This window comes from Magnolia sinica, chromosome 4 (assembly GCF_029962835.1).
Source record: "Magnolia sinica isolate HGM2019 chromosome 4, MsV1, whole genome shotgun sequence".
Classification (NCBI taxonomy): domain Eukaryota; kingdom Viridiplantae; phylum Streptophyta; class Magnoliopsida; order Magnoliales; family Magnoliaceae; genus Magnolia; species Magnolia sinica.
The window spans coordinates 74,545,639-74,557,175 of NC_080576.1; the positions used below are offsets into that span (position 1 = coordinate 74,545,639).

Below are 11,537 nucleotides of genomic sequence, written 5' to 3' on the forward strand. Positions count from 1 at the left end.
CCTAAGCTTCTATTGCACCAAAAATTCATTTTTTTGTACAAGAACCAAATGCTTTTTATAAAAATTTCGAGTTCCAACGGTAAAAAAGGGCAAATAACGGCTCCTTCGATGACATCTACCAGGGCTTCGATGGTATTAAGCAGGGCTTTGATGGCATCGAAGAAATCGGATTTCCAGCTGAATTGTTATTGGACAGTTTTTACTCTGCTATCTGATGCCACTGAGTGGTCTTCGATAGCATTGAGGATATCCTTCGATGTCATCGAAGGTTCCTCGATTTCATCAAGAAACTCAGACAACTTGCTAGTCATATCTGAGTTACCTACTCGATTTCATTCAGAGGTTTTCGATGCCATCGAAGACCCCTCAAGGTCTGCTCGATGGGATCGAGCAGTACTCGAAAACTGCTGTTTTGGGCATATGTTTTCACAGTAGCTTCGCACATTTTTAGCTTTACTTATCATCTTCCAATTAGGTTCCTAAGGCTAACGTATGATTAACAAGGTTTATTTATTAGGCCAAGATCATCTAGAGATTCAAGGGTTATGGTCACCAAGGCATATCATTTACCTGTTCTTTGTTCCTTGATGCTCGTCCCTTTGTGCCTTCGGTCTTCAGCTTCTAGAGGCTCAACTGACTACATGACATATGGACTCATGTGATTGACCAATAACATGCACAAATCAGTGCACTAATGGTATCGACACAAAGATGATACTGGCTCTTGTATGGGACTTCAAGGATAGTTGTGGGATGTGGTTTTGACCATATCGTCCTTTATTATGTCAAGCTTTATCGAGGCTTGCAATGGATGCCGTTTGCAGTAACATATGGAGAAAGTCAGGTCCTCCAATTGCTTGCTTCTGTCAGTCCCTAACATAGTTAAACAAGAACAAAAAGCTATTGTGTATCAAACAGCTCTAGGCTGAATTCTCAAGCTTTTAATTTCATGATCATTATGGATTCTCTATTCAAGGCGGCACCGTTTCCATGTATCGACTGTTTTTGTGAATGTTACACATGTTGTTTATTTTATTGATCTGTTATAAAACTCCTTTTTCTTAAATAAATAAATAAATAAAAAATAAAATTGAACAAGATAGGTAGAGTAATTTATGTAGAGCCCTATGAATAAAAGTGCTTGTTTGATTAGTCTTGTTGGGACCTTCATAGCAAGAGGGTTTATGGTAAGCCAAGTAATGTACCCTGTGGTCCTCTATTCAGTTGCCAAATGAAGAAGATAAAGCCTGTGAATGCTTATGCTACCCTTCTTGCGTGGGATGCATGTAGTTCATCAGGTAGAGTTTGGTGTTTAAAACTCAGTTGGAATAAAAAGAAAGGATGAGAAGGCACAAGAAGATGCTAAAGTGGCACCCATGATGCCTATCTGCAAGTGTGCCACACATGCTAAAGTGGCACCGATGATCAGGGCTGTTCACCATATGAGCCCCACAAATGTTCCCTGCATAAAGAATCAGGCTGGTCTACTAAGGTTTGTGACACAGTTAAAAAGAATAACCAACCATCCACTTTGAAGCATGTGTGGCTCATTAGATAAGTGGACTGGCCTGATTTTTGGGCTAGTTCATAGTAGGGCCCGTCTTATGAATGGCCTGGATCTCAAATGTGTGCCAATGTGGGTTGCTTCTTTAGTGCATGCTGCGGGTAAACCCCATGCACACTTAAATTAGTAGCTCTTGATAGGTCTTGAGATTTCTTACAGCTTTATCTTGTCTATTCAACTTCATTAGTTTCTGGCACTAATTCTTCTTCCTCCCCCCCAACAGGGCTATGCGTACATACTTACACATCCCGGAATACCCACTGTATTCTATGACCATTTTTATGATTGGGGTGATTCCAACCACAACCAAATTGTGAAGCTGGTAATGTACAAACAATTTCCATTAAAGCAGCTTCTGAACTGAAATTCCTTCCTAAACTCGAGTTCTGTGCAGCTGGACATTCGGAGACATCAAGATATTCACAGCCGTTCTTCAATCAGAATTTTAGAGGCCCGTCCGGATCTCTACGCTGCAATCATTGGGGAAAAAGTATGCATGAAGATAGGAGATGGCTCATGGTGTCCAAGTGGACCAGAATGGAAACTAGCAACCAGTGGCCACAGATACGCAGTATGGCACAAATAAATTTCCCTATAGCGGGATAGCTAGCATTAGTCAGGCATGAATAAAGTAAACATACTCATATAACACATACACAAACGTGCTTGGCTGATCATATAATCTGTATGTAATCTGTTGAGCTTTCATAGTAGAAGGCTATGACACTCCTACAAGCATCTGTATCAATAAGGGAAACCAAAACATCCGTTGTTGTTGTATTTTGTGCTAGTGATGAGTTCACAAGCAGCTTAAAGAATAGCTTATCTGATCTTTCCTGGAAATTACAGCTCAAAGAATACTTGTATTTCATCGAGTAAGATGCTGATCATAAGGACTGACATGAAATGTGCATGCTTTTACTTTTACTTTTTTTTTTTTTTTTTAACACACGGGCACACACCGCCACACACTCACGCCTTAGTGGGATTTCACCACCTATGGGTAATTGAACCCTTGATCAGGTGTTGAAACTCCTAAGAGTGACATGGAGAATATTAGAGGTTCAGGAGTGCGTCTCTTGTAGTTTCCACCTGAGATGAAGTATATGAATCCTATGTAATACTTTTATTAAGTGGGCGCCACGTGATCAATGGTTTGGATGTTCGACCGGTGGATATTTAGATTGGGCATACCGGTGGGCCCTACTATAGATGTGACCGATTGAGATACGTAATGGAGTGAGTTGCTTGGACTGTGTTACATATCCATAGTAGTATAGTGGGGACTCCTGACAGAGTAGTTGTGATGGATTAAGGTACTCTATGACGCTCTTCTACAAATACACTAAAGTCTCCAAACTTTACTCGTGAACTAGTCCCATTGAAAAGTTTCTCAGAATGGGTGTGGGGTGTAGAAGGCCAAGTTCATTGATCCACGTCTAAACAATTTGACGCTATTCAGGTATACGTTTAAGATTCATTTATTTAGTTTTATGATTTTTCATAATTGATACATGGATGGTCCGTTATTTCACATATTTTGCATTTAGTCTTACAGTTGGTATTAGAGACAGGTTAGGCATCAATCGTGTGGATCAATGTACATTGGCAAATACATAGGAAGATTTTCTATAGTCAGATTTGGATTTGCCTTTCCTAATCTTTTAGGGTCAGATCTGGATTGTTCATTCATGGACCTTTTAAGGCTAGATCTAGACTTTGCATATGTGGACTTTTAGGGTCAGATCTGGAGCCATTAGGTGCACTGTTCATTGATTCCACGATGGATTCAGATGAGCATCGAGTGGTCCTTCGATCTAGATGCCTTGTCGATGAAATCCATTGTATTAAGCAGCCCGATCCCGTAACATGTGGCATACAAAACTTCAACCGTACATTAGGCTCTATCTTGGGCATAAATTTTGACAATTAACCTTGCTGACTCTATTGACTAATGGTGTAATGGTGGCACTGTTAGGTGTTTTCCTTGTCGCCAAGGCTCTAGCTCCAAGATTAAACACCTTGCATGTAGTGCTCTTTTGAGGTGACCAAGGTGATGGGAGGTTAGTTGAATATCTTACAACTAATGAGTAGTTTTTTCTAGGGGATTTACCTAAATGGGTCTTCTAGAGGATTTGGACAATGGTATGCATATAGAGGTAGAGTTTAATCTCTAGAAAATAGAGGAGTTTAAGCACATCTCCAAGATGGAGGTTAAAATCCTCATTGGAGCGTTAATATCAAGGAAGATGACTTAGAATTCTTTGGTTTAGAGGCTTACGACGAGGGATATGAACATGGATTCATCTAAGCTTCTATTACATTAAAAACCCATGCAAAGGCGTTTTATTAGAAATTTGAGTTCCAACGATAAAAAAAAATGGATAGATAATGGCTCTGTAAATGCCATCAAAGGATACCTTGATGCTATCGAGAAAATGAGATAATATGATATATTTTTTGTTGGACATATGTAACGTCCCGGAAAAATCCGTACAAAGACCCAAGTATCACCTCAGGCAGAAATCACTAAGGACTGAGCCCTTTAGAAATTAGACGAAAATTATTAAGTGCTAAACTAGATTACCTGTGAAATTAGTACTAATCACTTTAAATACGATTTGTAAGACCCAAAACGAGTAGAACCGTTAACGCTATATCACGTAAAAACTTAGGATCAATCTCAAAACCCAGTTGCTCTCGGGAGCGCGTTAAAACTCCGTATCGGACCTAAACCGCGCGTCGAAAGTCCGATGACCGTGAAACTATACGGTTATGACTGTCTTACTGGGCTTGACTACCACCTCGGAAATTAAATCCAGATAGTGTCCAGAAACACACAACTTGAGCCCGGAGCTAAGTGTGTGAGAAACAAGAATATCTTTAGGATATGAACTGAAACTTAAGTGAATTGAGCTATTCACTTGCAGGCTAATTTTAAGGTTTTAGATCGTCAGATTCTGACCCAATTATACCCTCAGATCAGGGAAAAATTTCAACACATGTCGGTATACTTGTGGCCCTGATCGAGTACCGGTGATCGTTGAAATGAAACAGGTCCTCCGCGGTCGATCCACTGATCCGATCGGACTGAGATCTTAACCTGGCGTAGATCCATCGTCAGGGGGCTTACTCCCAACCGTATGCAGAAAAGAGGCCTCCATATCAGCTTCGTTGGACCGAAACGGCCAGTCTTTGGTTATAACCTAAGTATACCATGGCCCTAGGGCCATTCCCATCAGTTTTGGGCCTATATAAGAGCCCTAAACCCTCTCTCTCCCTTCACATACAAATTTACAACCCTAGGAGAGAGAAGAGAGCAAAGAGAGAAGGAAAGAGAGAGAAAGTGAGAGAAAGTGGGAGAGAGTTCCTAGGATTCGATCCCATTGCTCCACGTGCTTAACCACCCTATCTATATTGCTATTCCGGCGATTCCGACTCCATTCTTAGGTAAGAAATCCTAACCCTAATCTATTTTAGGGATTCAAGTAGAGTAAATGGTGAAGTAGCTAACCTATTTCATGCTATAGATTGTTGTTGTGTCGTAGGCGAGGACTTGGTGTTTAAACTGAGTTCGTTACGAGTCTACCGGAGAAAGTTGCGGACTATAAATGTTTAGGTTATGATTTTCAAGGCTTTCAATGTCAGTAATGGTTTATGACTGACTTGATTGCTGTCACATGTGCTTAGATACGATGTTTTCCATATATTATATATAGATATAAACTATGTTGAGTATAATGCGTTCTATGTATTTGTTGAAATGTCTGAACGACTATGGAAATATGATTTGTGCTTGCCATGCTTGTAAATTGAGAATATATGATCGTTATATGAGTGACAGCTCCTTTGTGAAAGGATTTGCCCTAATGTCTGTTGGAACTAGTATATTACACGTATGTGTAATATTAGTCTAAGTGTTTGACAAAATGCCTGTATGAGTAATTGGTTGATGCTTTGTATTTACGAGGGTTGTTGAGGTAGCAGTCTCAACTACCTTAGCTATATGTGTACTTTTCTTCATGTAGCTTTAATTTCAAGTGCATGTTTGTGTAGCAAATGTATATGTAGAATATCATGTTATATGTGTTGAATAATATGCTCAAATGATATGTACGTTGGAATTGATTGTTAAATGCCGTAGGACTATCATGTATGCTTACTTCTTGCATTTGACTGTGATTGGGACTACGGCGTAGTCTAGGCAATCGGTAACAATTCCTGTTTGAGTGGTCGAGCTAGTCTCACCATAATTGATGCGTTCGGGGAATCCAAGTCATACGATGATTGTCGACAGTGGTTAGCGCTCCATGTCGATTAATTCAGCGTACACTCGTATCAATTGAACTTGTCAAGTAACCCAATTTGCCCACTGTGTGTTTACCATGTATGAACACTACTGCTTGAACCTAAGGTACCCCTTACCAATGTAAAGACCCGTCTCAACCATGGTACTACGATCCACTAAGACTCATGAGCCGGACATGGTGGTATGGGACACCGTGGGGCGACGAGCCTCCCTGTAGTGACCAGTGAGCAACCCAAACTTGTGAGTCGAATACGGTGGTATGAGACACTGTATTCGAGATGTCGGCCTACACTGGCACAGCCTGGCTGTGGTCCCCAGTCGGGTTAGTGATGAGCCTTTGAAAATAAACTGCCAGTTGGTAGGGTGTTGGTGGAGTGACCTCGAGTATGAAATAGGCCTACCCCGGCGCAACATGGCTGTGGTCCCCAGTCGGTTTGGTGACGAGCCTTCGAAAATAGACTGCCAATTGGTAGGACGTTGGTGGTAGTGACTTGAACTTGCCCAACGTATGTGATTAAATAGGATTGACGACCCTAAATGGATCATTGTTTAGGTAAATGATACAAGGGAGGTACCTTAGCTTCCCAAACCTGCTGTATGAATAAGTCTAATTAAGAACTTGGCTAATCACGTACATGCACCGCATTTGCATGTGCCTTTGGCATTGGAGTTGAGCATAGAGGAAGGGGTGCATGCCGCAATCGTGAGATGATGTCGCAGAGGGAGTGTAGGCGAGGGACTGGCGAGGCCTCACCGGTCGGGCGGATCGGGCCTGTCGGGTTGGCACGGGCCGGGCGGGCCGACGCCTATGGGATGCTGTGGGGCCCATGAAATCTCATGGGACCCCCTCTATTTCTTTCATTTGCTCCCCTCTCCCCTCTTACACACGCCCAAGCTCTCTATTTTCTCTAAAAACCCATTTTTCCCTCTCAAATCTCCCTTTCATTCTCAAAATTTCTCTTTTTTCCTTCATTTCATACACCCCTCCGCCGTTTTTATCAAAAACCCTCTCCTATCTCCCTCATTTCCTTTCATTTGAGTGCACAACCCTTCCTTTGCGTCTCAAAAACCTCAAGTCCAACAATCCCTTTTATCTCCCCTTTCCATTTCACTCTCATGGCTCTTTTTGAGCTTGTGGCGGCGATTTTCTCAATTTCCATACTTCTTTCTCTCATGGGGAAGAAGAGGACTTTCACGGATGGAGCCGGGCCTACCCACCCTACTCGTTCAAGGAGACCGAAAAGCGCCGCCATGGGTACAAGCATTGATCGAGAGATAAAGACAAAGCGAGACCTCGATCTCTAGGCTTCCCTCAAGAGAGCTCTACTGGCGGATCTGTCCCATGGAAGATTTAAGGGCCGTAGGGTCCTTTTTGAGGAACACGTGGACGGGAAGCTCTTTGGGGAATATCTGGTGATGGACCTCCTGGTGGATGCCTGGTGGGGTCCCATATTTGAGGGTAAGTCTTGTACGAATGTGGGCAGTGTCCGAGCCTTCTATGCCCATATTCGAGAGCCAACACTGGAGCCCTTGCAATTCAGAATTCCCGTGGGAAGGCGGGAAGCCACAGTTGATGTTGGCTTAATAGCCTGACTCATGGGGATGCCGCTTGGCGAAGTCCATGCTAGTGAGAAGAGTCTTTGGAGTCCACGTGAAAGGGATTGTCCCACGCGATTCCTTTGTGGCCAACTGGCCCACTGGAATCCAAACAATAGCCTCCTAGCGTCCAATATGATCAACGACTTCCGCCTGCTCCACCACATCTTCACGTACAACGTGTACCCCGGGTGAAGCAATCGTAGCGAGTGCACGTGCCTGATGGTAGACTTTCTGTACCGTGCTGGGCAGGGAGAGAAGTTATGCGTGCCTATATATGTACTATAATAGATAGTTCTGACTGTACGCTCTACTAGGATGACCGTTTCACTCCCATTCGGCCGACTCATATGCAAGCTTGCACGTGAATTCGGTTATAGACTTGGTGCAGAAGTTCCTGTGCCGATCCATTTCATCAACGACACTACTCTCAACAATATGGAGATTAGGCCATGACAGCGTCAAGTCCAACTTGATGAGAGTGAGGATGAGACGGAGAGTGAAGAAGAGGAGAGTGATGAAGAAGGAGATGAGATAAGGGAAGAAGAAGAGCAGGAAGAAGAAGAGGAGGCCCAAGACACTGATGAGGGCTCTCCTCCTGCTACGCAGGTGCGTGACAATGATTGGGCTGCCATGGAAGCCCGCTTGGCTCAACTCGAGGAGGGCCAAGTCGCCCTGAGACAGGAGATCCAGGAGACTTGGGGCGAAGTGAAGCAGAAGCTTGAAGATAACGAAGCCTTCATGAAATGAAAATTCAAGAAGGTGTCTCGCACCCTGAGGGCTATCCTGTGCTGTGTGCAGGACAAGGATGCACCTCCATCATCACCAGATTCAGACGACTAGCCATACATGCGATCGTCTTTTAGTTTGCTTTGTTGCCTGTTTGCTTGTTTCCATGTATAGCCTTGATAGGCTTAGTAAGGTGGTAGAGCGGTTTGTAGGTTTTAATGTGAGGAACCTTGCTTAGATTAGCTCACATGCATCTTCTGTCATGATTCATGTAATGCTGTATCTCATGTACTATGACAATTTTGTTAAATGAAATGCATGTAGTTTCTTTGAGCTGAAAGGTGAATGCTGTGTAGTTGAGTTTATGAGTATGCTGAATCTGACCTGGTTTGCACCCTATGTTGTATATAGGGAATGCCACCTAAGGCCACACGTAGTACGACACGTCTCACACTTGGCGATTCGATTGATGGGGCACCTCCCCTAAGCGATAGCCAGACGGACCCCATTTTGGGTCCGACTCACGATACTATGCCGGATTTTCAGTCGGCCACTGGCTCCACTAATGGGCCGACACCTATTGCACCACTAGTTCCTGAGCAGAACCGTGCGTCTACTTCGACGCTGTACGTGCCTCAGTTGGCTCCCCTTAATGATAGGTTGGAGTAGATGATGCTCTTGATGCAGCAACAACAACAGCTGCAACAATAGCAGCAACAATAGTTTTTGACCACCATTGTAGGGGTCTTTGCCCAGAGCATGGGTGTAGTTCCACCTGTACATCTTGTGCAGTTTGCGAGCAATATGAGCGCTAGCGGCCTATTTGAGCGATTCCAACACTTTCGACCTCCTACTTTTATGGGTACTCACAGACCCGATGAGGCCGAGTATTGGCTTGACCGCATCTCTAAAATGCTGAAGCCGCTACACTGCAATGAGGCAGAGCAGGTGGAGTTGGTCACCCACATGTTTAAGAAGGAGGCCAGCCTCTGGTGGGATAGCGTTCTTCGGACCATTGTTGTTGGTTACGTATGGACATGTGAGGCCTTCGAGACATGCTTCTCACGTACCGCCATGAGAAAGAGGGAGAGTTTCTTCACCTCCGATAGGAAGGGATGACCGTGTCAGAATATGAGAATAAATTCACGGAGCTAGCTAGATATGCTCCTTTGATCCTACCAGATGAGCCGATGAAAATGTGGCATTTTTCAGATGGTCTGCGGCCTGAAATCCGCCCTAAGATGTGTTGCGCTAGCATTTTCAACTATGCTGAGATAGTCAACATATCTATACAAGAAGAACAAGATGGAGATAGAGATTCTTAGACACGTATACCAATGGGCCCGAGGCCTTAGCCCGAATTGCAGCACCGACCAGTCTTAGGTAAGAGGCCACCTGTAGACTCACCTCCCAGGCTCATGGCTCCGCCGACCCAGCAAAGGCGAACAAAACGTTGGTGTACATATTGCAACAAAGGGGGACACACTGACCCCTTCTGTTTTACCAAGATGAAAAACAATGGTATCATGCCGCCTCAAAAGATCGACCGTCAGCCACCACGTGGTATAACAACTCCACCTCTACGATCTGCACCACCAGTGCAGCCATATTACCAATCGCCTATACCTCAGAATAGGCCACCTCAACGACCTATGGCAGCGCAACCAAATCATCCTCAATAAGCCCATGTGCATGCACTTGCAGCTAAAACACCTGAGTCAGCAACTGCAGCGCCTTTGACCTTTGAGGTCACTGCCCATGGTCAAGGTACACCTGTATTCCTATTAGTAGACATTGGGTTAACTATTTTGATAGTGTCATGCTCTATAGTCAAGCGTTTGGGGTTGAACACTACTCCTATGGGTGTGTTGAGAGTCCTTATCACGACAGGGACCTTCTCCAACATTATCAAACCTTGTAAGGATTGCTCGATAGTCTTAGGAAATAGAACAATGCACATTGACCTGATAGTCTAACCGCTCATAGGCGCGACGGGAGCTTAATGGACTAATAGCCCACTGGCTCAGGATCGAAGGAAATTGATCCTAGTTATACTTAAGATTAGGTCACTAAGCAGGAGCTGGATCTTCCTTAGAAGGTCAATAATGAAGTCGTTGAAGGAAAGCAATTAGGATCCAAGTATTAAACCAATTCATGTGAAAGAATAGGCCTAACAATGGATTACTATAAAACTTATAAAAATAATATGGTAACTAGAGGTGACAAATATGTTATAAATAATAGAAGGGTTGAAACAGAAAAATTTCTATAACTTCGAGTTACCAATAGACTGGTCATATCTTTTCTTATTAAAGTTTAGTATGTGGTGTCTATTTAGGAATTATTTGTAATCATACTAGGAAATTATCCTGTGATTAAATTTGATTACGTAAAGATATATATATATATATATATATATATATATATATATATATAGTTATTTTTGTATAATTAAATTAGGACCCTCGGGAACGATTGAGTTTCATAGTTTGATTGTAACGCCCTGAAATTCGGGGGTCGAGCATAACTCAGCTCCCGAGTTTCAAAACATCACTTATGCAACATATTAAATGATGGATGTATGTTTTCTGTAATAGTACATAAAACATGGAATAGATTAAGCCAAACTACAAACATAATTCAGGGATAAGTGATAGACGCAAGCGGAAGACTTAAAGAAACATAAGTGTACATGTGCAAGTCCCTGAAGTACGTATACACACCAGATCATATTACAAGTGTTGCTATTAAAATAATACAAGTATCAAAATGAAATTCATCTATTACAATAACCTAGAGTTTCCCCGCACATCAGGACATGGCTCACTAGAACCCGCCTGAGAACTGCATGAAGGAAAATGCAGCCTCATCATCCTCGAACTCCTGCTCTGCCTCAGGGGTCGCATCAATATCTACAACTAAGACAGAGTCTGGTGGGTGTTTAAGCACCTCCCCAGAACGTGGGAGTGAGTGATCAACTCAGTGAAACAATAAAGCAAAGGTTAACATGTTATCAATTCAATCAAGCAGTAATGATAAAGTAGAATAATCAAACATGTCCTAAGTACTCTTGTTAATGCAAGGATGTATGTAGAATGATGTATGCCCTCGCTTGTACACCCTCAGCGTCTTCATCTTACGTTACGCATAACATCACCTCAAGTGCTCTACCTCTTCTAGGCACATGCAATGCGGTGCATGAACATGATTACCAGTTGTTATCAGTCCTTTTCATACAACAGGATTGGGAAGCTAAGGTACCTTTCTCATATCACTTTCCACACAGTGATCCATTCTAGTGTCGTCAATCTTAGACATCTCATACGATCATATGGTTTT

The 11,537-nt window shown here is 43.0% G+C and overlaps 1 protein-coding gene across 2 annotated transcripts in view; it reads left to right on the forward strand.

Moving 5' to 3' along the window:
- Window positions 1-2,489, forward strand: part of LOC131243231 (probable alpha-amylase 2) — a 62,870-nt gene extending 60,381 nt beyond the window's left edge. The window contains exons 12-13 of one of the 2 annotated variants that reach the window (XM_058242425.1): window positions 1,788-1,886; window positions 1,959-2,489. In XM_058242425.1, coding sequence (XP_058098408.1) covers window positions 1,788-1,886; window positions 1,959-2,150 — 291 coding nt within the window. In that variant the 3' untranslated portion in view covers window positions 2,151-2,489. The remainder of the gene's footprint in view (window positions 1-1,787; window positions 1,887-1,958) is intronic. The other variant, XM_058242426.1, reaches the window with a different exon arrangement.
- The last annotated feature ends 9,048 nt before the right edge of the window (window positions 2,490-11,537 follow it).